The sequence below is a fragment of the Chaetomium fimeti genome (genome assembly GCF_033439085.1).
Source record: "Chaetomium fimeti strain CBS 168.71 chromosome Unknown B0H64scaffold_4, whole genome shotgun sequence".
Taxonomy (NCBI): Eukaryota; Fungi; Ascomycota; class Sordariomycetes; order Sordariales; family Chaetomiaceae; genus Chaetomium; species Chaetomium fimeti.
In genome coordinates this window covers 4228974-4253771 of record NW_026944332.1, presented here as the reverse complement: position 1 = coordinate 4253771, position 24798 = coordinate 4228974, and the positions used below count along the sequence as shown (strand labels likewise).

General features: G+C 58.5%; 8 protein-coding genes across 8 annotated transcripts; 3 read left to right on the top strand and 5 right to left on the bottom strand.

The window, feature by feature from the left end:
- Positions 1–117: 117 nt before the first annotated feature.
- Positions 118–1906, bottom strand: B0H64DRAFT_398332 (uncharacterized protein). Its single transcript, XM_062803943.1, has 4 exons — positions 1759–1906; positions 1339–1665; positions 1160–1288; positions 118–1014 (listed from the first exon to the last, which is right to left on the bottom strand). The coding sequence occupies exons 2-4, from the start codon at positions 1470–1472 to the stop codon at positions 339–341; spliced, it is 939 nt and encodes a 312-aa protein (XP_062659977.1). The 5' UTR covers positions 1473–1665; positions 1759–1906; the 3' UTR covers positions 118–338.
- A 1915-nt stretch (positions 1907–3821) lies between these two features.
- On the bottom strand, positions 3822–6810 carry B0H64DRAFT_432999 (uncharacterized protein). Its single transcript, XM_062806028.1, has one exon. It carries the CDS (start codon positions 6538–6540, stop codon positions 4081–4083), a length of 2460 nt encoding a protein of 819 aa, XP_062659976.1. The 5' UTR covers positions 6541–6810; the 3' UTR covers positions 3822–4080.
- A 1733-nt stretch (positions 6811–8543) lies between these two features.
- Positions 8544–10272, bottom strand: B0H64DRAFT_170728 (uncharacterized protein). The gene is made up of 2 exons (XM_062798757.1): positions 9594–10272; positions 8544–9538 (listed from the first exon to the last, which is right to left on the bottom strand). The coding sequence occupies exons 1-2, from the start codon at positions 10114–10116 to the stop codon at positions 8754–8756; spliced, it is 1308 nt and encodes a 435-aa protein (XP_062659975.1). The 5' UTR covers positions 10117–10272; the 3' UTR covers positions 8544–8753.
- A 799-nt stretch (positions 10273–11071) lies between these two features.
- On the top strand, positions 11072–13780 carry B0H64DRAFT_461666 (uncharacterized protein; the record flags this gene model as incomplete). Its single annotated transcript, XM_062807515.1, has 8 exons — positions 11072–11133; positions 11244–11814; positions 11916–11960; positions 12050–12360; positions 12429–12501; positions 12608–12708; positions 12805–13021; positions 13137–13780. The coding sequence occupies 8 exons, from the start codon at positions 11072–11074 to the stop codon at positions 13443–13445; spliced, it is 1689 nt and encodes a 562-aa protein (XP_062659974.1). The 3' UTR covers positions 13446–13780.
- On the bottom strand, positions 13714–15829 carry B0H64DRAFT_360790 (kinase-like domain-containing protein; the record flags this gene model as incomplete). The annotated part of the gene is made up of 1 exon (XM_062801717.1): positions 13714–15829. The coding sequence occupies one exon, from the start codon at positions 15827–15829 to the stop codon at positions 13925–13927; it is 1905 nt and encodes a 634-aa protein (XP_062659973.1). The 3' UTR covers positions 13714–13924.
- A 679-nt stretch (positions 15830–16508) lies between these two features.
- Positions 16509–17496, top strand: B0H64DRAFT_461648 (uncharacterized protein). Its single transcript, XM_062807514.1, has one exon. It carries the CDS (start codon positions 16580–16582, stop codon positions 17282–17284), a length of 705 nt encoding a protein of 234 aa, XP_062659972.1. The 5' UTR covers positions 16509–16579; the 3' UTR covers positions 17285–17496.
- A 2352-nt stretch (positions 17497–19848) lies between these two features.
- Positions 19849–21853, top strand: B0H64DRAFT_461636 (uncharacterized protein; the record flags this gene model as incomplete). The annotated part of the gene is made up of 4 exons (XM_062807513.1): positions 19849–20193; positions 20322–20607; positions 20688–21005; positions 21105–21853. The coding sequence occupies 4 exons, from the start codon at positions 19849–19851 to the stop codon at positions 21452–21454; spliced, it is 1299 nt and encodes a 432-aa protein (XP_062659971.1). The 3' UTR covers positions 21455–21853.
- A 27-nt stretch (positions 21854–21880) lies between these two features.
- B0H64DRAFT_170622 (uncharacterized protein) lies at positions 21881–23585 on the bottom strand. The gene is made up of 4 exons (XM_062798756.1): positions 23182–23585; positions 22838–23097; positions 22460–22759; positions 21881–22383 (listed from the first exon to the last, which is right to left on the bottom strand). Exons 1-4 carry the CDS (start codon positions 23393–23395, stop codon positions 22093–22095), a joined length of 1065 nt encoding a protein of 354 aa, XP_062659970.1. The 5' UTR covers positions 23396–23585; the 3' UTR covers positions 21881–22092.
- Positions 23586–24798: the final 1213 nt, after the last annotated feature.

Here is a 24798-nt window from a genome sequence, read left to right as displayed (position 1 = left end):
GCACATGAAGACTGGTGACTGGCTTGGGAATACTCGGAGAACGTGGTGGTTCTGGGTGTTTATAGGACGATCTGGACAGCGGCATAGGGATACCCGGTTCGTTAAGATAAGCTGACCGCTGATGCGGTCTGGCATGAAGTTATATTGCATTGCATCGGCCCCGTCCTTGATTTGCGCGTGCTGTACGTGCTTCCATGATGGCCCGTGAAAGAGAAACGCCGTATACCAACCTCCCTAACCCAAAGAAATACCCTGCGTGCCCGCTTCGTGGACCCCGACGTTTCCACTAGTAGACCGCCGTACCCGCGACCTCGCTCAAGCTCACGGCCTGGTTGACATCAAGCGATGATATACCCCCTCCTCCCGCGCCTCTCCCCCATCTTCAGCTCCCCACCAGCATCCCTGTTTCTCAAGTTCGGCAGCGTGATGTACTGCTCCGGGTCCTGCGGCAGCAGCTGCTTAAAAATAGGCTGCGATCCAACCGACCGCTTCTGCAACTTATCCTCCATCAACTGATGCAGCCGCTTCGTCGTCAAGAACTGCCCCCCTCCCACCGGCCCGCCCGCCCCGCCACCAACCACCCCCTTCCCCGCCTCCCCTCCAACACCCACATCCCTAACAGCAGCAGCCGCTGCCGCATCCGCCGACGCCGCCCTCGACCTCGACCTCGACCCGGACCCGGCCCTCCCCGCCGTCGCCATCACCCCCACCTCACTCTTAGCCGTCACCAACCCCGGCACCACCGCCCCCGCCGGGATGGGGGGCACCCATTCATCCAAAACCTCGCACAGCGCCGCCGTCATGTCGTCGCTGGTGCTGGACTCGAACCCGCACGCCGCAAACAGGTGCTTGGTGTACGCCTCGGCGCCGGCCGGGGGTTGCCAGGAGAGGTGGCGCAGGCCGGCGCCGCCCGCGGCGCAGCAGTCTAACACCAAAAGGACGTCGCAGGGGGCCGAGAGGATGGGCGTGCGGATGGCGTCCCATTTTAGGGTGGAGACGGGGCGGTAGCGCTCGCTTGGGGGTGTTAGTGGGTGGGTTTGAGGTGGGGGTTTGAGGGGTTGAGGGTGGAGGGGGAGCTGGAGAGAGGAGAAGGGGGAGGGGAGGGGTGGTGGAGTCGGAAAGGGGAGTGAAAATGGAAGGGGGGGGGAGGGGAACGCACTATTTCTTGAGCAGTTCCTGGTATTTGTCTCGCCGGCCGTGCGTGGTGCAGGCGTCGCCGCTGAGAAGAGCTGCGTAAAGCTCGGCCGCGGCGGCCTTGGACCACTCGGCGTTCTCTGGGTGGTCGTGGCTGTTCGTCTGTTAATAGCAGCCCGTGAGCCACCCGCAAAGAGCACACACCTGCTAAACACCAGCTCGTTGTCGTCGTCCATCGCCCCGTGGCCGTGGTAGTACACCATTAGCAGCGTGTCGTCGGCCGCGTACCGGCAGAACTGCTTCAGCTTCGCCTTGAGGCTCTCCACGGACCGGTGCATTGGGATCAGGAACTCGTGCACCGTGTACCCGTAGCTCTCCAGCGTTGCCCGCAGCCGGGCCGTTTCTTCCTCCAGCGAGACGTAGTCCTCTGCCGGCGGCGCTGTGTAGTCCTCGGCTCGGAGGTCGTGGAATGACCAGGTGATGATTAGGGCGTGGACTTGGTTGTACTGGGGTTTGGGGTTGCGGAATTTGCTGGTGCTGTTAGATACCCATCCCAAACCAAACAACCCCCCTCCCCGCCCCCAAGCTGGTGACTGGCGACCGAAGTAAAATAAAGCAACTCACGAAACCGTTCTCCCGCCCGCCGCATGATTAGCCGTCTTGCTCTTAACCCTCTCCCAACTCTCACTCCGCCTCCTCCGCCGATGCCCCGACGGCACCCTCGGATTCGGCAACCTCTCCCTATCCCTCTCCCTGTCCCTCTCCCTGCCACTCCCGCCACCAATAAACCTCAACTCCCCCTCCCCACCCCCAACACCAACGTCAAGCCCAGCAGCAGCAGCGGCAACACCCCCCTGCCGTCCATCAACCTCAACCGGCACAACCTGATACCCCCTCTCATACCGATCCCGATCCCGATCCCTCCCCCCACTCAACTCCTCCACACCAGCACCCCCACCAACACCAGCACCAGCAACCGAACCACCCCCACCCCCAACCCTCTCTCTTTCCCTCTCTCTTTCCCTCTCCCTTTCCCTCTCAGGCGACCCCGCCCGTGACACCGACCCCGGCCGCGACGGCCCCACAACCGGCCACCCCGCGCCATCCAACACCACGCGCGGACTCGACAGGCTCAGCCGCTCGTGCCGGTAATACCCACCGTCACCGCCGCCGCCGCCGCCGCCGGAACTTTGGTGGCGGTCATGGTGGCGGTTGTGGCGATGGTGGTCGCGGTGGTGGCGGTCATGGCGGTCATGGCGGTGGTGGCGGTGGTGGTGGTCACGGTCGCGGTCCCGGTCACGGTCGCGGTGGTGGTGATGATGCTGGTGATCATGATGGTTGGGTGGTGGGGGTGCGCCGGGGACGCGCGGGGGGATGCCGCGCCATGCCTCGTCGTCTTCCGAGGGGGCTCCGTCGGATTCGGGGTCCGGTTCGTAGGAGGAGGAGTCGGAGAATGCGCCGCTGCCGTTGGCAAGCCGTGAAAGAGAGAGGGAGCGGGCGCGTAAGTGGTGGCTGTGGTGGTTGTTGTGGTGGTTGTGGTGGGGGCGTGGGTAGTGCAGGTCGCTGGCGCTGGGACGGTCGAGGCAGAGACGCTGCTTGAGGGATTCGCGCTCGAGGTCGGGCAGGCCGGCGGAGTGAGAGGGTTTGAGGCTGGGTCGGAGGGGGTGCGGGTGCAGGGGGTGGGCGTGGGCGTGCGGGGAGGAGTAGGGCGAGTAGTGGTGCGGGGGGAGGGTTGCGTCGCGCTGGCGGGGGGGCCGGATGCGGACGCGCTCGCGGTGGCTGCTGCGGCTCGGGGGGCTCTCTCGGTGGTGGGGAGCGTCCCAGTCGTAAGTGATGAGGGGCCGGGCGGTTGTGGTTGTTGTTGTTGCCGTTGACCAGGGGCGGAACTCGAGGTCGCCATAGCCGATCACGCTGGCCGGGGCTGCGGACCGCCGGCGGGGGTGCCCGAGGGTGACGCGCGAGTAGCGGTCTGTCTCGGCATCGTCGTCGTCGTGGCCGCCATCGTCGTCGATCCCGATGAAGGTGCGCGTGTCCCAGAAGCTGCGGCCGCCCGTGTAGTCATAGTCGTGGTCGTAGGCGTGGCGAGGGCGGTCGAAGCGGCTCATTTCAGGCTCTCTCAGCTTCGGCTGCTCCACCGGGTCCGGATGGCCTCGTGTCCTGCTTTCTGCCTCTGCCTGACTGCTACAAAAAAAAAAAAAAAGAACAAAAAAACAGGCAAAAGCGGTGTTACCGTTGCTCAGAGGACAGGGATAAATCTGGAATGCGGGGAGGCAGACGGACGACTGCGTCTGCAGGGTGGAAGAGGCACTCTAAAGTGTCTCGTGTGTGAGAAGCAGGAACGCGGGCTGATTCCAGATTATGGGGGCGGGGGAAACCGTTAGGCCTCCAGAGTCTGGGGCTGACGCACAATGGGAATGACAGCTTTCGCCCTGGATTCCCGTCCGTCCCGCTCGCCTGAGATTTCCGCACTGCATTTCAGGCCGGCAGGGGTTCGTTGGGCCACAGATCCCAAGCCACGGTCGGCCGCATTACCACCATGCGCGTCTTGTCTTCAGGGGGGCATTTCTGCCCAATCGAGGGTGCTTGGCACCCAAACGTTGTGCAGCGGCGTGGTTGGGTGAGGCAGACTTGGGGAGCACAGAGCGACATGGCCACGGGTCTCGGAGAGCGGGGTTTTACTTATTATGGGTATTGTGTCTTGGGTGAATGTGTCTCCTATTTGAGATCCGCATGTTGTGGGTTAACTTTGGTAGACGAACTGCAGGTAGGGAGTCAGTCACCCAAAGATAGTCGGGCAGATTCAGGGGTTGGTGATATCCTATTATCTCAGGGTTAGGGCTGCATTAAGCAAACAAGGCCCCAAGAATATGCAAACCAGTCCTGACCATCGATCCCAGCCGCTGTAAAAGTCTATCTCGTACTCGTTCATCATGTATGCATAACATCTTAGCTCATGGCTGTGACCAGGTCCTCAAAGTCTATCGAGTCAAGCTCCGGGTCGCCGTAGTCGGTCTCCTGAGAAGCTGTGTCTGTTGGGTTGACCATCCCTTCTCGGCCCGCATTCTGCGGTAGTCCTCGTCCGCCGTGACGCCTCCTTTCTTCTTCATCGTGAGTCTTCTTGCTCCGGTCGAGTGCCAGCGCCACCGCCAACTCGTCGCTCGAACCAAAAAACCTCGGCTTCTCTCGCGGAGGAGGGCGTCGTTGGGCATCTGCAGGTGCCGCGTCCTTTGCTTCCAGTATGGCCGGACACTGAGGTGTTCCAGACCTGCTCTCTTGCCGTGATTGCTTCTTCGCAAACAAATATTTGGGCTCCAAACAGTCACCCTTTTTCCCACACACCGCCCCCGACGATCTGTCCGCACTAACAGGGGCTAGGAGCTGTTTTGCTCCGACGGTGGCAGGCTTGGTGCGAGATCGAGGCGTCGTATGCGGCTGAGCTGGGGCGCGTGGAGAATAATCCGACAACGGCGATGGTCGCTGCACAGCCGCAGAGCGGCGCTGGAATGGGGGTGGTTTGTTGCTGGTCTTGGTGCCTCCAGTCCTGCTGGGGGTTGTCGTGGGCTCCTCGACGTCTCGCAGGTCCTGGGAGGAAAAGAGGAGATCTTGGGTAGAGATAAAAGGGATTGCGGGAACATCGCACGGCTTCGTGGCTGTAGTCGGTTCGACTTTGACTGGTCTCCCACGGGCCGGTTCCGCAGGTACCGTAGGACGCGGAGGCGGTGGCATTGTTGTCTGAACGCGAGCGACTTGCCGCGTTGGTTGCCGTGGACGGTCGCCCTTGAAACTGGGGATCTGCGGTTGTTGTCTAGGGGCAGGCTTCACTGGTTGGACAGCCGTAGGTGGATCACCTCGTAGCTCTCTTGCTTCCTGCGTCGGGCTTGGGCAGAGGTCGTCTATATGTGACATGATAAAGAGCTGGGTACTCGTGGGAGGTGCCGAGTAAAAGTCGTCCTTCGCGGGGGGGCTGGGGGTGGTTGACCGAGAAGACGTAGTCGAATTGCGAACATGCGGAGGAAGAAACTGCGGCTTATGCCCTCCTATGCCTGGGGTCCGCGGCCTGGGTTGCTTAAACGCGGGAACTGCGGCTGGTGACTGGCGCTGAGTGGCGCGGGACGGTTTGGAGGGCAAAGCGAACTTGGAAGCGCTGTCCGAACCAGGTGGTGGCCGAATTCGATTCGGGGTATTGGTTGTCTCTTGCAACACTTTTCGAGTCGGTGGGGGCTGAACTGGTGCAGGTTTCGGAGGACGCTGTTGCTGCGGTGGGCGGGCAGTATGAGACTGGGGGTTTGGTGTTTGCGCTGGCTTGTTCAAGGGGGTCTTTTTTGGCGCCGGGTCGGGTGTTGTTCCCAACATGCCCTTCTCACGACCCGACGTGGGCTGATCAGGTGTTCCAAGCCTGGAGGGACGGGAAACCGGGGGTTTTGCAAGCGCCTTCATGGTAACCACGTCACCAGTAGTCTTTGCGTTTTCGGTGTGCGCCGTGTTCCCTGTGCTGTTTGATGCCGGACAAGGTTTTGTGTCCTCCGGGCTTGTCTTCCTCCCAGGTGTCGTTTCCGTTCTGGGCCCTTTCGGCTCTTTCGACCTTGGTGTCTCCAAGGGGTTCCCCTTCTCGGACATCAGATCCCCTTTGCCCTCGCCTCGGGTCACTCCCTTGTCGGCTCTTTTCCCCAGAGGTGCGGGACCAGGGCCACTGGGTGTCGGCTGTGGTCCGTTGGCAGTGAGATCCTCGCCCCCAGGACGCTCAACCCCTTTGGCAGGTATCCCCACCCCCTTGACCTCCACCCCCTTGATCTCTGTCGTCTTTTCTGTATCATCATTACCCTCCTCCAACCCATCCCCCAACCGCCGCCTCTTGCCCTCACTTATTATCCCCGCTGCCTCTCCGGCCAGTGTATTCCCCCCACCCACCCCGTCCTCGGTAGACGATCGGCTATCCCCAGCAACCTCAACCTCAACCTCCTCCCGCACGGGCGGCAAGCCCACCGCCACGCCCACCGCCTCCCCCACCGCATCACGCTTCCTGCCAGCCCCATTCCCCCTCAAAAACCGCGAAATGGTACCCTGACTGGCGCGGGGCTCGACGAGGGGCAGGCCCTTGCGCTTCCTGTCGTCGCGGGCGCGGCGGTCCTTGTCGCGCTGGCGGTCGCGGAGGGCGCGGGCGCGGGTGGTCTGGCGGTCGCGGTCGAGCTCGCGGCGGATGCGGTCCTGCTCCTCGCGCTCGACGCGGCGCTGCTCGGCGCGCGACAGGCGCGGGCCCCGCGTCGCCTCCCGGTACAGCTTCTGCGCCTGCTTGGACGTCATCGGCGGCTTGCTCTGCGGGCCGTCGGTCGGCCGCGCCATGAGGCCCTGCATCCCCAGCGGGTTGGGCACCGTGGTGAAGGTGTGCTGCTGCTGGCGGGGGGCCATGGCGGCATTGTTGCCGTTGTTTTTTGCGGATGTTGCTGCTGCTCGGGTTTGTGTGTGTTTCGTTGGGTGATCTTGTTGGGTGGTCTTTCTTCTTCTTAAGTGGTCTTATTCGGCGGCGGGATCGGGGTTTGTGTGCCGGCCGGCATGAGGTTGCTCAAGTTGGTCGATGGAAATGTCGGTTTCGTCAATCGTTGGTGGCCCCCCACCCATACCTCACAGGTCGCGGGCATCCGACGAGTTGGCCTGGTTTGGTGAACGCGTCGGTGGAGCACAGGCAACAGCAGTGAATGGAGGGAGGGGCGCACGTGGGGCGCTCAGAGCATTGACCAGCCCTAACCCTGGTGAACCACATCGCGAAGTCACATGTCCGCGTTGCCATGCTGTGAGCTCATCAACACATCAGTTTTAAATTCAGCCCTAACCCCGACACGAGACCACTCACCACGCACAACTCTTGCACAACTTGGGCGTGCACTGCGCATATCACACGGTCAATTCCCCGTTTGGATGGTGTCTCGACATGCCAGACTTCCACTTCGAACTTGGAAATTTGAACTCATCCCCCCTCTGCAGAGGGATTGGACCCAGTGTCGTGCACAAACCGACTGCCACATGCGACGGGCCGACTAACGATCATTGATCATGAGACTTCATGTTGCTCACGTCGATTGCTCCACCACGCCGCCCCAAATACCGCGAGGAGTTGGGGTCCTTGGGGGGCAACTTGGAAAGGCTGGGAACGGCAAGCCTATCAATCGGAGGCCCCCACAGTACATATGTAGGTACATACGACTTCTTTGCAAGCTGATCGGAACACAACAGGTCCAGATCTCTCCCGGTCGTTGTCCCTTGCCGATCCTGGGGTCATGCTGCCGACACAACGCCCCTTTGCACCGCAAGTTGAGCCGCCTCCTGCAGGCGTGCAGAATGCATAATCATGAATGCATAATCGTGCACATCTGTACCTCATCACATAGCTACGGCGACATGCTGAGAAGTCTGTCCGGTCGATCCCCGCCTGCGTGGGCGCGTGATTAGATTGTTTTTTTGACGTGTACTTTCGTCACATGAGAAGCCGGTGGCTGGCCGGTGCGGGTTGGCGAGTTGCTCTTCTTCCCCCCCTCTTCTCCTGCCTGTGATATTGATATCCACCATGCAGAGACCAGCCCCTCTCAATCGAATGGGTAAACCGGCGAGGTGGCAAACTTGCTGATGCTCTCCGAGAGACGCCCTCTCGCGGGCCTAATGGCTGCAGCTCCCCGTCTTGCCCCCGTCTGGTCAAGCCCGGCGGCGGTGTGCTTCTCCCTCCGCCATCACCATTTCCAACACCCACCCATCGCTTTGATTCCTCAGCTGCAAACGGCCACTGGCGCCCTACACGGGATCACCCAATACGAGGTCCTGCAGATCGCCGTCATTGAGCACGGGGGTGATGTCGATAGCTCTTTGCGTGAGGAGAGGTCTCGCCCCTCTCTCCCCCCCTCGCCGGCGCGGCGCGGCGCCGTGCGTTTCCATCTCTGCGCGTTCCCGGCCTGACTCCAGGCCCCGACACGCTCAGGAGTCAGTAGTCAGTACTACCGCCGCGCGCGGGCCGGCTTGCCACCAAGGGCTGTCATGACCAGACGGTGACCGCGCGGCGGGCGCGGCTTGATTCGCTTGCCGGTGAATCCGGATTCCTGATTTTGCCGGGCTTGTGCAGATTCTGCAGAGCGAGGTGGCGCTCTCATGCCGTCTGTGATACGCGACGTCTCGGGAGGCTGAGGGGGTCGCGTTGCACAGTCCGGTCTGCCGCATTCGTTATCACGGCCCAGAACCCTGCGCTGTCACGGTTTGCCTCTCTCCCATCAATGCCCGTCCGTTTTCGGCTTAGAGTGGAGGGACTGGAATTGGTGGGATGTGATGAGTCTCTTCCCGGGGGGAAGAAGGCTGGGGGCGGGGGAAACTTCCCCGGTGACTCAACACGCCGCCCTCTGTTTCTCGGTCAGTTTTTGGTAAACGGAGACGAGAAGGACAGGGGATGCAACAGAATGGCATGCTGAATGTGCGACGTGATTGCGCGGATTATCCGCCGACTGGAGCGGTGGATGGGATTCATGGGAGGTCGCAGAGAGATGTGCACAAGGAAGAAGGGCGGCGCTCAGTGGTCTCTTTTTACTGCTATGGAGGCTATGTAGGTACGTTGTATCAACGAAAGACGGCAAGGGCACTGTGAATCATTCGCACGGAGTATCTTCCTTCGAGTCGGCGATGGCATGGCCGTCTTTGGCTTGCGACTCGCCGTCTTTGCTCCACTTGGTGAGTAGCTTTTGCTGCTCCTTTTGCTGCTCTTCCCGGTACTTCATTTGCAACAACTTCCGCTGGTTCTCCATCCGCAGGTGCCAACCTTTCTCCAACCCAGGCAAAACATGCGGTCGCGCCCCCTCCCCCCCAAACGTCCAAGGCGTGACGACGCGCATTGGGGTCAGCAGAGTGAATGTTGTGTTTTCGCTGGGGCTCTTCTTGCTGTTAGCAGCGAGCATGGGCTGGGTGACAAGTTGAACACGCGGGTATACGGGGTCGTTTGGCCTCTTGGTTGGAACCTCGATCGGGTTGTTCTCCTCCATCCAGATTGGGTTGAACGGGATGTCGAACATCTTGCCCGCATGGTCACCGACGGGGGTGAACCTCAGCGCATAGCCTCCTTCCATGCCGTGGATAAAATACTGCGCCCGGCATGCAGATTGAAGCAAGCTTCTAATGGACGAGTCGAAGCGGTCGGCGGGGTCGTGTATGTCGCCATTCTTGCACAGACCTCCATCGTAGGCGCCGTCCGGAATCTCATCTCGTCGAGCGGCGATGCGGCGGAGAGATCGTTTAAAGTGCGTCGCTAGCTCTTCCGGATCGAAGACGTCCATGTCATCAAGCCCACCCCGGACAAGGTGCTCGGTCAGGCGACTCCAGACTTGGAACTGGTGGCGGTAGACGACGTCGTGGAAGTTAGCCTGGCGGGCACGTAACACTAGACATCGTGTTAGTATGGCATGTAGGACTCCAAGGAATGGCCAAAGACTCGCCATCGAGGTCCCGTCGTAGGGCCCGGACGTGCTCCCACACCGGGGAACGGAGCTTGAGTGCGCCATCCTGTTGGTTTCCGGCAAAGGAGAACAGGTAATCGTCGAGATAGTGCCAGATCCAGGCCTGAACCATGGCTTCCGGATGAGCGAGGAAGTCGGACTCCCAGAGCTCCTTCGCAACCGGGGACCAGCTACTAAACCGGCTTTGGACCTCGGGGTCCAGGTTTTGCCACGGTATGAGGCCCCATTTTCGGAGGTGTTCCCCCATCAGGCCCACCTGCACCCGTAAGAGTTTCCAGCAACCCCCCGTGTCCAAGAGGTCTTCAGAAGGTCCGTTGGTGTACGTCTCTGTAATGAACTGCCGGCTAACCCAGTCCTCGCCCCTCTTGCAACAGTAGGCGGCGCAGTCCACGTGAGGACCCGGGGGGGGCGAGAGACCCCTCGGTGGAGTTGGTAGAGAATCTTCACTCCCGGAACTGTCCGGTGAAGGCGTCCTGCGCTTTTGACGCTTGGTCTGAGACATTGTAGGCTTGGGGTGAGTGGTTAATGATAATTGGGAGGTGATGTTGGCCAAGTGCCAAAAGTGTCAAGTCTGAGGGGAAAGAGGATGCTATACTACGGTCGGGGGCTTCCTGCGAGATCAAGGTATGTGGGATCTTATTTCGCTAGGCCGGCATGCTGAAACTGCAGGGGAATAAAGGTGCGAGCGAGGTTGGGGCCTGTGGTACAAGACACCGCACAAAGCACAGGAAAATGGGGCGTTCCGCCACCGCATCCGGCCTTTAGGGCTCTCCGTTTCTGATAAACGGAATTACCACTTAGGGATTTCCAGGGGAGCGCTGGGGTGTACGTAGGGCTCTACAGGTTAGTAACGTACGCCCCTGGTGCCTGTGTGTACATTGGTCTGTCGTGTCCGCCCAGTCCAACACCAAAGCTGTGGCTGCCGTAAACAAGTTTTGCATGTACAAGGAGATGTATTTCTGTACCTGTGCGAGAAACTGCAGTACTCCGCAGCAATATATCCACCCTTTCTCCTCCGTCTAATACAACGTTTGCCTCGCCTACGGCATCACGCATCTGTCACCTCCCGGGCGCCCCCGCGTTGACAGTCGACACGTCAGCATGATCGCGCTTCAGTGCCAGGGGTTGATTGACTACACAATCAATCGGAATGCCCCGGCAGCAAGGTGCCGGGTGGCGGCGATATGTCAATAGGGAGGGGACACCTCAGGACCTCGTTTGACCAAATTCCGACAAGCAGACAGCACCCGCATCCTCCCTCCTTGTCCCTTTCTTTGGGCCGAGCAGAACAAACTTGGGGATATCATTCAAGTTCAACATCTTGCAGTTCGCCAGTGCGTTGACCGCCCAGCCAGATCTCTCGGCGCCTTGTCCTCAAACTAGACTTCCTTTTCCTCCTTCCTCGTCCGCGCATCGTTCCTTCTCGCGACCGGTCACCGGAATTCTGCTTGGCCACCATGTCCTCCCAGGATAGGGTTCGCCCCGTTGCTATCGCGATTGGTGTCGATATTGGGGTGTCGTAAGTCCAACCCATGCAGACACGTCACGCCCAACCAACCTTGAATCTTTCACCCCAGCAGTTGCCATTTACAGCGTGCTCCTTTCTAACCACGTTCCCGTGATATCTAGAACGAGTGGAATCTCATACTGCCTCGTGGGCCCCTCCGGCGGGCTCTTCGGACCGCCAGCCTCGGTGCTCCTCTGCAACGAGCGAGCACCTTTACAACCATCAGTCCTGGGGAAGATCAGTGGACCCGAGAACTGGGGCACGGCCGTCGAATCCGAGGCGGACAAGCTGACGCTGCTCAAGCTTGCACTCCTTGAGGACGAACTGCAAGATGATGCACAGCACCCGGACCACCTCAGGGCTGTCCAAGAAGAGCTTTCCAAGATCACCGACGCTGGTTATAATGGGGTCACGGTTCTCACAGAGTACATGAAGAGAATGTGGGCGGTCGCCAAGGACCAGCTGCTGAGGAACATAGAAGACGATTGCGCCAATATGGTCCCCGGCTCTCTAAAGATAGGCTTCGTGTTCGGCATTCCGGCTGTTTGGGAGGAGCAAACCGCCGGGCGGATGGAGCAGGCCATCGCCAGGTCTGGCATGACCGGCGGTGCTTACTTCACGGACCTGGTTTTTGAGCCCGAGGCCGCTGCCTTGGCCGTCCTCCCTTACTTTGTCCAGAAGCATTTGTTGCAGGTACGTGCCCTTGGCCCTCCATTTTTAACCACGTCCACCGAAGCCCCCTTGGCACTCGTTAAGGCGTTCAGGGCCCTGATGCTAACGCGTTGGTGCGACAGAAGGATGAAACCGTTGTGATTGCTGACCTTGGTGGAGGCACCATGGTAAGTCTGTCTCCAAGATGCCCCCGGGCTGCAGCATCCTTTGGCTTTATCCGAGTGGATTTGGTGTCGTTATCCTAACTTTTTATCAGGACTTTATCTCCTACACGGTCTCCTCCGATACGCCACTCGAGGTCAATGAGTGCGTTTCAGGCAAAGGCCGACTCCTTGGTGACATGTTCATGAAAAGCGCTTTGCAATCCCTGATCAAGGCGGAGGCTGAAGCGCGGCTCGGCGTCGACATTGCGAACTTCAACCAGCACAGGTTCCAAGCTCAAGTGGACAAGGTATGGACCAACGCGACTCTCTTGCAAGGCGGGGCCTTGGACTTGGCCGACTGGTCGATCGAGGTCCTAGCCGAGCGACAAGATGGCGCCGTGATGGCTTCTTTCCACGTCCACGGGTGAGTCCATCCTCGCATGTCTATCATCCTTGCCGTCGAATTAACGAACCATGGCAACCACGCCACAGCATTGACATCGTGGAGACTTTCCGGTCCATCACCAACGGCATTGTAGAGCTCGCACAGAGCCAAGTGGCCAACGTCAGGAAGAAGACGGGATGGGGCAGCCTCGGGTACGCCTTGTCTAAGATCATAACCCCCCCCCCCGGCTCTTTTTGGTTTGACCTAACACTGTTACAACGTCCAGCTCATGGTCGTTGTCGGTGGGTTTGGCCGCAACAAATTCCTCCAGGTCGAACTGCGAAATCACTTTGGCAACGACTTCGTCTTCTTTACAGAGGGGGGAGGGTAGGTCCAATCTCCAAACATCACCATCCCAAGCCGGGGTGCTTTGGCGATAGGTTTGACAGGTGTTCTTCTCGCTTACGCTGGCGTCGTTCACAGACAACTCGCGGTGAAGCATGGCGCAGCCCTGCACGGAGTCACAAAGTTTGCGAGGGAAATTGCTGCCAGCCAGACTGTTGCCAGCCAAAGTGTCGCAAGCCAGGGGACTGCTTCAGGTGAAGAGCCCACTCGCGTCACCTCCCGCATTGCACGACAAAGCTACGGCGCTTGGATGGGCACCGGGCCGAAGGACCTTGTGCAATGGTTCATCAACAAGGTGCGTCTAGTTTTATCTGCTCCGGAAGGGGGCGGGGGTGCACGGCATCCGCCTTCGTGTCACAACTCGGTTTCCTCTTCCACAACTCTCTGCTAATTCATGCTGCGTTGGCCAGTTCAGTATGACGATATGGAGGCCGACTCTCGCCCCCCCTATCGTTCTGCCGAGGGCCGCTTTCCAGGCAAAGATCGACCGTGACCTACCCTGTGTTCCGATACTCAAGTGCGGGCGTAAAACGAAGCGTATCCAGAGCATCGACGGCATGAAGACCAGGAACCCCTGCCAGATCAGATGCAAGCGCCCCGATCTTCTCTACCAAATCGAGGAGTTGCAGCTCAAGCCGCGCTTGAATGCACGCCAGCAAGTCGAATTCGATGTGCCGCAGGATTTGACGGCCATCTTTGAGGTGGAAAGGTTGGGGTAGCCGTCAGTCGTCTGTTGCAGTTCACTTCCCAGTTCGGATGTCGTGACAAAAGAGGGAGCTCGTCTTGATGGGAGAGTGTCAGGAAACTGGGAACATGGCTGCAGCCAGGTGCATAAATTCCCCTCCAGCCCCCATTCATTGCTCTTTGTTCTAGTCTTCTGTTCTGTCTTGTTCCTTTGGACTCGAGCATGCCTGACGGTTGTAATATACCGTCATGCACATCCGGTGGGCAAAAGAGTTACTCCTTCACTGAATCATGACTTGTTATGCGCGATTCAATCTCTTACAATTAATTTACCGTTCTTACCTGCTATGTGACAAAGATAGAGTCAACCTCCCTAGCTATTATCCTTCGCAACATATCTATCCCCTCAAACATCTCGCCCTCTTCCAGCAATCATCACCTTTGACAGAGTCTTTCTAATCTTGCCTAGTAAAGTCAACCTCCATAATATTCCACACCACTATATATATTCCCTTCAAGCATCCCGCCCCCTCATGGCAATGACCACCGCCGAAATAGTCTTTCCGATCTCCCCCAGGCCCCAGAAGAGAAACGCCATCACCCGGGATGCTCCCGTGCGGAGTCCAAGCGCCATCCACCCCCGGCAGAAAGTCCAAGATTCCCAGACCGTCCTGATGGCCCCGGAGTCGTGCGCCTCCTCGCGCGGGCGCTCGACGTGCCCCTGGGACCAGTTGCGGCCCCCAAACCACTCGTGGTTGGCGATCTCGTCGAGCGTGGCCCGCTCCGCCGTCTGCCACCGGAAGATCTTGAGGAGGAGATCGAACAGCTGGTCGACCTCCTCTTTCGGAATGACATGCTGGACTCCCTTTGGGCGGGAGTCCGGGGTGCTCTTCTTTCGGTCCTCCCACCCGGGCATCCGGCCGGGGTCGGCGGCTGCCTTGTTCGTGATCTCGGCGGCTTCCTCCTTGATGAGACTCATGGGGTTCGGCATTCGCATGCAGTAGTGGAGCATGTTGGAACTGCCGCACTCCCTGAAAATGGTCCGGCGGTATCGCTCCTCGTCTTCGGTGGAGACCGTGGCCATGAGCGACTCGTCTTTCCAGCTGTCGTCGTCTAGGGGCTCGCCGTTCTCGTCCCGCGAGTTGACGAACTTGCCATCCATCCCTCTCCAGATGCTCCGGTAGGGCTCCTGAATCGGGCCCACGGTGCGTTCCATACACTCCAGTACTTCGAGTGGGTCCTCCTCATCGTGCTGGTCGAAGGGCTGCATGCCTACCCGAACCTGGAGCAGGGTGACGCCTAGAGCCCAAACGTCGCTGTGAAATCCCAGGGCGTCGTGCCGGTTGAAGAGCAGCTCGGGTGACGCGTATGCCATCGGGATGCCGGTACCGTCGGCCTGAGGCTGGGAGGCGGAGTATGAAACCCCAAAGTCGATGACGGCGATTTTGGATGAGCAGACTCCCGCTGTGTATTTGATCTCGGCGGGCTGGACAAGATAGCGTGGAACGCCCGGCCCAATGATTCGCTCGACCGGGACGAGGACGGGCTCGCCTAGCAGCTTCAGGATGGCCTCCTCCTCCCATTCGTCGACCCCGTCAACCAGTCGGAACAGGACGTTGGCAGGCCGGAAGTCACCGTGACAAAGACCCCGTGAGTGGATAAATTTCAAAGCCATGACCAGCCGGAAGCAAACGTCCTTCACGAGCTCAGGCACATGACAATAATATCTAGGGACATCCAGGATCTCGGGGCCGAGCCAGGGTAGCACGAAGCAAAGATGGCGCCCGTTTGGCCCTTCGATCCAGAAGTGTTCTAGTGGCAATTGGATGCCGTTAGCCTCCAATTCATCCGGGCTGGCGCCGTCGAAGAGTTCGAGGGCCTTCATGTGGGAACAGTCGGCGGTGGACGAGTGCGCCGCCATGATCTTGACGGCGCGCCACTTCTTGGAGACGTTGTCGCGGCAGAGCCAAACGGTTCCCTGCCCGCCGTACCCGAGTTTGTGGACCACGCGGAATCGCCCATCTTCGCCCAAGACATCTCCGAGATCGACGGGGTGGAAACCGCCGTGGCGATAGTAATCAGCGTACTCGGTATTCCCCCAGTCGCAGAACCCCAAGAGCTTGTCCAAGTAGGGGTCCGGGACATAATTATGAGAACCAGGGTCTTGGGTTCGGTTTGTCAAGCTCTTGTCGGCGGTTCCAGATGCCAAGGCGGGCTTAGAAGTGCTGCCATGAGAACCAGAGTCCTGGGTTCGGTCTGTCAAGCTCTTGTCGGCGGTTCCAGATGCCAAGTCGGACTTAGAAGTGCTGCTTGTCGTCGTGCCGCTCTTCGTCGTGCTATTAGCTACTATGGTGTTGTCGGCGGGGCTGGATACCGGGTCGGATTTAGAAGTGATGTTTGTCGTCGTGCGGCTGTCCATTTTGGTCTTGATGGGATTCCGGTTGTGTGTGAAGAAGCGGTAACCTAGAGAGCCCCTAGTTCAGAAGTAGCCCGAATGTGCTTGTCGATCTGTCGAGGTAGCTATAGTTATGACAAGGTTGTAGTCGGAAAGAGAACTATGAGACACCTATCAAGATTCAATTTATATTTATTTTCATTCCATGAATTGTAGATCTTGATTTCTGAATAGACAGGCTAATTCTCAAGAGAAAGCAAAATGTTTAGCGTTCAGGGAGGGAGTATGAAAGAAATACTGTCTTCTGAAATTGCCACCCCTTTCTTCTCGGTGTCTTTATCTCCGACTGCTTTCATGCCCATTGAATGGTTGCGCTAAAAGTAGAAGGCGGCATTCATTCGAAGCATGTTTCGAATGCAGACAAACCAGCCCGGACAATCGAATAGGTCACTTGTCTCGATGCGTCCTCACACAAAGACATTGTCTAAAATCTATGGCAATGTACGACAAAAGGTTAACAAATGTGTGGGAGGATGTATGGATTGTTGGAAAGTGATCGTCGCTTTCACGGATGCATATAGGATAACCTCTGCCCCCAGCCTTTCGATTGCTACCCCTATACAGCCTTGCGACGACATTACCTATCACACGCTGTCAACAACCAGTGACCACACTTCGACATACCCCCAGCTCTTCTGTAACAGCCGCTCACAACGCTCTAGTGTGCTGTATTCCTCGACCCGTGCTAGCACAAGCAGCATAGCAGTTGGCACAATGTCTACTGCTAGTCGAAACTCTAAAACCTATTGGGGCAACGGCCCGGGCAACTCCCCCAGGACCCACGGCCGTACCCAGAACAGGCGCACCTCCCGACTCACGATTGGCAATGGCAGCTCATCCGTAGAGAACGTCGACCCATCCGGGATGATCAACCCTAGGACTGTGTTTGTCCGAGGGATGAGAATCGAAGGTTGTGGAATTGACATCCACAGAGACATGAAGTCAGCCCTCTACCACGTAACGGGTAGTGGCACTTTCGAAGACCCGAGCGTTGCCTGGCTTCAGGCGGAATGGGGAATTGATGATGAGATCCGCGAGGCTCAGTCTAACATTGCCCGTAGAGTTGCAAAGGCCAACAAATTCCGGTGCATCCTCATCCGTAAGGAAATGCACGGAAGAGCATGCACCTTCGATAGGTACGGCAGGCGCAACACGTTCCGTGGAGATGATGGCATACTTCGGACCGCCACTACCGCCTCCGACAACCACATGACGGTGTGGATGGGCGAACATGCCGGAAGGATACTAGTGGGCGGCCACATCTATATCATTCAGGTCCGAGACCCGAATACAGGCAGGTTCCTCCCGCAGCTTATGAATGACCCCACCAACCAGCGAACCAAATCCCTCCTTCAGCCGGGCCGGGAGATGGTCGCCGAGGAGTTTTGGCTGGTCAGGAATACCTGGGAGAGGATCTAAGGTAGCGAAGGGGAGAGTCAATTTCTCCTCACCGCACCCCCTTGGCAGGCGACCACAGTGACCCCTTGGCGGGCGAACAGCCTCAGGCCTCCTTACTTCTTTTGTAGCCAAAGTTCAGAGGCACTCAAGCCTCACCATCTTGCAGGCGAGATACTTGTTACAGTAGAACAATACAGATATTACATGACGTACCCAGCAGCAATATGACAGATAGTGGATGCACATGTGAGAACACAATAGAATTCGCTGGAAGGGGAACGAAGACAGTAGGGCCAGACAAGCAAAGTATGGTGGGTGAGGTTTCGCCCCCACGGGCATCTCCCCTCCCTCCTAGGTCTACTCCCCCCCCCCCACCCCCCCCCCCCTCTCCAAGCCACCGGGTCAGGAACGGCGTGGTAACTTGGACTGCCGACAGGTGAACATGAGCCCCGTTTCAGTTTCTCAAATACTCCGCAACGTGGGTAAAGGAGTCACGGCATCCTTATGAGACAGCATCCGGACGACGGTATGCATCCAATTCCACGAGTTTATCGGTTGTCTGACGCAAGAGGTGAGAGGGTGGAATCACTGGGCCGTCGGCTCACCTGCTCGTGTTTTGGACCATCGAGTGAGTCCACTGTACGGATACACGGTGGGAGTCACCCCCATCCTCGACAATAGTCGTTGAGATAAGGCTCGCCAAAAGGGAAAACCCCCCCCGGAGATTATTGCTTTTTGTGACGTGACGCTCCAAGTGGAAATTCCATTAACTAGTTCGGATCACGGATTTTACGCGGATATGACTTTGTTCCTGGCTGCGGCGATGGGATTCGATCCGCGCCGTTCATGCCCCCTTTCGCTCGCTCAGCTCCGGCCCGTCGGTTCAGCTCGGCTTCGACGGCGCCACATGCCGTGCGATGAAAGCAGTTGAAGCCAACCCAAGCTGAGTTAAACTAGAGGTATTATTATCACAAGCAAGGGAGGTCTGTCTCCCGAGTCAAGGGTGCTGGGCATCAGCTATTGCCATGGCGTTCCAGGTGAGTGCCCTCCTCGGCTCCCACACATTGTGGTCGTCCATTGACACTCATCAGGCAGTGGAGTGTAACTCTTGTGTCGTGGAGCACGGATGTGGAAACATGTCCAGACTTGGCAGACAAGCATTTCTGGCCAAGCCGGCATTAAGATTGGGCCGGACGAAGGAGCAAGAATGGATCCGGGGATCGAAGGTCAGCCTGCCACTGCCAGCCACACAGTGTTTGCTCAGCCGCCCACACTCGAAACTAAAAAAGCCAAAACCCACCGACTGGCGTTCACAGAAGAGCGTTATGCCGGACAGGGTCAGGGTTTGGCGGGGACCCTAGTCGGTTCAGATGAACGGCCAGCCACAGGGGGCCGCTTTGCCTCGACCCTGGTCCAGATCGAGCGATCGAGGTCCGAGGGCCTTTGACTGGAGACTGGCACAGACGTGTGGGGGGCAGGATCCAGAGACGCAGGGATGGAGGAGGGGAAGGAAGTTCTCGAAACAAGACGACGGAGAATAGTTTGGTAGCGCCCCCGGGCATTTCCACCCATATATGTACATATGTACATACATACTGTGGATGATGCCGTGTCTTGGGAGGGGGGATGGAACTCTTGTTTTTTGCTTTTTTTTCCCCTTTCGGTCAACTGCGTTAACTCAGGTCAGGTACTTGTAGTCATGCATGAAAGGCTGGCAAAAGCTCGGGGAGGTTCGGCGTCTGGAAGCTGGAAATCCGAGGTTCGGACTCGGAGTCCAAGTTCGGAGTTTTGGTAGTGCACAGGCAGCAGAATTGGGACGGTTCCCTTGACTCGGGCTCCGTTCGCTTTCGAAGCTGATCGACAGAAGATTGTAAAACTTAGGTAGGTGACTACACAAGTAGCGCCATGGCGGAGACCTTTGCCCGCTTGGCGGGCCGATTGCCCCTCGGTACTTTTTAGTGTAGGAGGGCACACGGGCATCAGCGGGAGCCAAACCCTAATCGCGCCGGCACGCAGTTCGTGCGCGGCAAGACCTCCCTTAGGTAAGGTACATAGGTACATCTTCAAGCCCGTGCCACCGGGCACCTGCCAGAGGCGTCGACCGAGTGGCATTCACATGCAGTACGAGGGCAGGCCACTTGGAAGCTAACCGATGCTTAGGTTCGTATTGATATCGTTCTGGGCATTTTGCATTTCTCTGGTTCTGGTGGGGGAACATGGCATGATGATACTGAGTAGACTCTTCGGTTGTTGGTTGTTGGGAGTTTCTTGCGAGCCGAAAGGGGATTGACCCCGCCAGTGGTTGCATTTCCAGGTTATTTCCAGGGCTTCTTGGTGACATCAATGGAAGTTTCGTCGGCCGTGGATGGGCCACGCTTCGGCGTGTACCGGCCCCGGAATGGCGCGCCATTCTCCCTCAGTGCTCAGTGCACGCGATGGGTGGATAGAGGTCTCCATTTAATTTATACAGCGACATAAGAGCATAAACAGGGCACTGCACGTTTCACCGCGTCCAGTTAAGCGTTGACAAGTCCCTGTGCGACCAATCCGACGACGAAACTGAACCCGCCGAGACGCGACCGAACATGGGAGGCCCGAACCAGAAACCGATCCTCATCATCGGCGCCGGTCTCAGCGGCCTTCTCCTGGCCCAGTACCTGCGCAAGACCGGCAGCAGCGTGCCCGTCCTCGTCTTCGAGCGGGATGCCGACCTGACCACCCGCGGGCTCGGCTGGGGGCTGACCCTGCACTGGTCCCTCCCCGCGCTGCGGTCCCTGCTGCCAGACGAATTGTTTAACCGGCTGCCGGAAGCCTACGTCGACCGGGCTGCCGTCGAGGAGGGCCGGCCGTCCACCTTTCCCTTCTTCGACATCAGCACGGGCGAGCTCAAGGCCAAGACCCCCAACGCCGCCGTGTCGCAGCGCATTAGAGTGACGCGCGATCGGTTGCGGCGGTTGCTGGCCACGGGGCTTGATATTCAGGCATGTGACCCTCGTTGTGTCGTGCAAGTGAAACAAGGGTGAGCTGACCTTCCCTCGGTTACTTTGCGTTGCAACAGTGGGGTAAGGCAGTCAACAACGTCGAGACTGCTCAGGACGGTACTGTCACAGCCAGCTTCGACGATGGCACGTCCTATGAGGGCAGCCTCGTTGTGGCCTGCGATGGTGGCAGCTCCCGCATCCGCGCGCTGCTGTTTCCGGAACACCAAAAGTTCCAAATCCCCGTGAGGTTGATGGGCGTCAAGATCAACTGCACTCCAGAGGAAATTGAGCCGCTGCGACAACTAGACCCCTTCTTCCTCCAGGGAGCGGCATCCGAGAACGACTCGTTTGTGTATTTCAGTGGTGAGTCTCATCATGGATTCCATGCACCTGCTCTCCTGTGCACCCGCGAAAAGCTGACATGCAACGATGGGAACTCGAAGTTCTCGATGCTCCCAACAACACGCCGGAGGGGAATGGTGGAAAATACACCTGCCAGATGGTCGTTTCATGGCCGATCCGGGAGGGCTTCTTCAACCAGGCGGCGCCGATCGCTTTCCCGGAGACCAGCGAAGGCGGCATTGCATTGATCAAAACGTTCGCCGAAACATGGGCTGAGCCGTTCCGGTCTCTCGCCCTCAGCATCCCGGTCGATACCGAAGTGAAGTCGCTCGAGCTCTACGACTGGCCACCGCCCAAGGGGCTGCGCACCAAAGGCCATGTGGCCCTGGCCGGGGATGCGCTGCACCCGATGGCGATGTGTAAGTTCTAACCATTCCACACCAAACATCCCTCCCTACCTAAATTTACTGTTTACCGAACCCCCCAAAAAATACTAAAAAAAAAAAAAAAAACCACAGATCGCGGCGAGGGCGCCAACCACGCCATCGTCGACGTGCTCGACCTAGCCGAACTCGTCATGCCGCAGTTCGCGGGCCCCCGAGACTCCTCCTCCTCCTCCTCCTCCTCCTCCTCCTCCGACTCGGCGGTGGTGGTGGACCTCCGGGCCGCGCTGGACCGTTACGAGGACAGGGCGGTGGGCCGAAGCCGCCCCGCGGTCTTGGCGTCGCGCCAGGCGTGCCTGGACGCGCACCGCTGGGCCCGCATCACCGACTCGAGCCCGCTGCTGACCCGGCGCGCCATGGACCTCGCGTTCGACGAGGCGGATATGGATGTGCCGCCGGATGCGGCTGCTGCTGGTGGATGGTGATGGCTGGTGATGGCTGGTTGCTGGTAATGGCTGGTTGCTGTGGATGGGGATCGGCCTGGGATGGCCGGGAAGGAGTTTAGTCCCGGAGCGCTGGGACCGTTGCCTGCGTGCGTGGGAAGCGTGGGAGGGAGGGAAGAGCAAAGAGGGAGGGATCGGCGGCGCCGCGACGGAGTGTCGGGACGCTGGGGAGCGGCGATCGGGGGGTGGAGGGTCATCCAGGACAGGGGTGTACTTTAACCAGGCCGCCTTACTCGAAGGGGACTGGGCAAAGAAGAATTTAAGGCCGATCGCTTCCGCACCTTCGTCCACTTGGTCAGAGCTTGTTTTCGCTTCAGGGTCCAAGCGGTTGAACGTCAGGCAAGCCAAGCGATTAATCTGGATTTGTCTCGATTGTTTTTGTTTGTCGCATCATCGTCAAAAGAGTATCGCACAAGGTCGTAAATAGGTATATACATATTTCTGGGTGCCCGGCCCAAGAAAAAAACCCCAAGAAAAGCAGAACCCCACCCTGTAAGCCCAGCCAGTCCAGTCCGTTGACGCCGCCGCCCTTCTGTCACGCCGTGTGTAATTGGAATCTATTCGATGTGTAATGAGAACGCCAAGCCAAGCGCCTGCATGCCGCCCTGGATGACACTGTCTCAGTCGACTCGCACGCTATACGTGACCGACTTCATGATGGTGTTCTCGGGCGCATTCTCGGTGCTCGCCTTGAGTATGTTTTCCTCGCTGCCGTTGCTCTGCCCCTGCGCGGTGACGAAGGTGCCCTTGTGCTGGCTGGAGAGGCTGCTCAGCTTGTACGCCTCGCTCGACTTGCCGATTTTGCGCGCCCCGCTGCCGTAGTTGTTCCCGCTCCCCGAGTATTTGGTCGTGTACTGCTTGGCCTTGCGCAGGAAGATCGGCGCGAGGAATGGTAGCGACGAGACCACGTTCTGGAGGCGGAGCGTAAGTGTGAGACATTGTGACCAGATGAGAGCGGGGGTTCTGAGACAGAAAAGCGGAACTTACCCCGACGTTGAACTCAATCACACCCCACAGAATGAGCATGGTCGAGTTGCCGTCGCCGTATTGGATCCTGTCGATCTGCAGATACCGGAAGACGGAGCACAGGGTCGTGAAAAGACCCAACAGGAAAATGACAATGAGACCAATCTTCTTGCCCAAGTTGACCCTGAGCTGCAGCAGCACGGGGATCGGGATGACAGCCACCACCACGTCGGACACGATCGTCACGATGGCATATGCTGTGAATGACGGACCGGGTGGAAGGCACGTGCCGGGTGTCGATGGCTCCCACGATCTGTGTACCTAAACGTTGTACAATGTGAGCAGCCGGCCAAGCTGATGCGATACGACGGGAGCATGGCGTCTCGGGCTCCCACTTACCGGAGTACACGCCAGGATCAGGGTCAACGCGCATCCCAAGTGCCCGGCCACGACGGCGATAATGGCGACCCAAACCACTCGGCGGTAGACGAGGTGGTTGGTTCCCTTGAAGAGCCGCAGGTAACTGATCAACAATGCCACCTTGAAGAAGCTGATGCCTATCTGGTAAATCGGTCGGCCGGCGAAGTTGGTTCGGGTGTAAGGGAGGAGGTTCTCTGGCGGCCGCAACTTAAGCGGGAGTCCCAGGCCATATTTCGTTTCTGGAGTTGAATAATCGATTAGTTAAAGCCGGGTTCGGAGCGGGTGCCGTATCGGTAGTGAGATTGGGGGCGGTATGCACATACGGACGATGCACAAAATCGAGTAGATCAGTGCAAACACCATAGACAATATCGCCATCCAGTCATCGGCCGCCAACCCATGATTCTTGTGCCTGATCCAGACCCGTGCCATCACGATGGCGATAGAAAATGCCGAGAGAACACTGGAAATGGCGACAATGGTGCGCCATTCCGAGATGGCGTCAACCTCGGCCGTTGCGTTGTCGACCCAAACCATGTTGGCGACTCCCGTCGGGTCGAGCGATAAATCGATGCGGTCGTGAGAAGACCCGAGTGTGTGGTGCGGTGGATCTTCTTAGGTGCAGAATCGAGTGGGAGATGCGTTCGGGAAGGGGGGGCCTGGGGGAACGACCGGGGAAAAAGGAAACTCAGGAACTGATCGGCAAACACCGCAGCTCGAGGGTGGGCGGGCGTGGAGGGAAAAAGTGCGAATGGATGCGAATGGATTTGGCGGGAGATCAACACTGCGCGTCAACGTGGATACCGAATTCATTAAGTCTAAACCTGGGGGTTCAGGCCCCAATCTTGCCTTGTTGCCGTTCGACAAACTGGAATACCCACGAGCAACCAGAAAAAGAGAATCAAAGGTTCCATCGTGTCATCCAACCACCAGGGGTTGATGGGATGTGTGATGAGACAGGAAGGAGACCGACCCGTGGGGACCCTGACAACAACACCGAGCCTGCGGGAAAAATGGAAAAATGTTCTCAGCATCGTTCCATCGAAGCTGGGCGCGCACGCCCGCCTGCCCTTGCTGCTTGCTGCATGCTCTGTGCCGAGGCGAGGGAAACCAATAGCAGAACCAGTATCGTCCGCCTCCACTTTCATCCCTCCGTTGCCCCTGGGTCTGAATGTCGATCTCGAGGTTCGAGTGGCTGCATTGATAGCAACGAGAGACCCCTTGGATCACTTGGATCAGATTGTTCCCAGTTTGGCCTACGCCGGTTCGCTCAATGCCGGGGCGTATCCATCCTGCGTACTGTGCGTTCCGCACGAGGTCACCGCAGGGCCCAAAAAGCCAAGCACCCAAGGAGCGCCGTCTCATGGGCCGTCGGCTTGGAGTTCGAGAGGGAACTTCTCTCGGAGATGATTGGCACCGGACGGCCATATTCGGGACCTTGTCATTGCAGGCCCGATATCTTCCATGTTGCGCTGTGCCGTCTGGGCGCAGCAGGCGCGCCCGGACGGGGATGCCTTCCGACAAGGGAAGGGAGAAAAGGTGTGAGCCAGTCTCGCGGCTTCCTGTGGTGGTGGTCTGAGTGGGGGCAGAGGTAGGGGTCGGGAACACCCTGGAAGGAAAGAGCATGCAAGGGTTGAGAGGTGAGTGGGGTTGCACCATCGTACACCCCTGTCGTTCAACCTGAACCTGCAACGCCCCTTGCCCTCTTCACACTGTCTGTGTGTCCTGATCTTGCACCAGGCCCCGGGCACATGATTTGTGTTTTGGTTACAGCCATTTCCAGATCTGTCCCGTTTATCGAGTTCGTTGCATCGCAGGGTTCTCTCCTGGTACTTTGTGTTGTCAGTTAGGAAAGTGGCCCCCGACCCTGGCCGAGCCCGCCGAAATCACCGTGGGCTCGCTCGCATGGCAAGAACCAACCGCATATGCGCGTCGCCTCG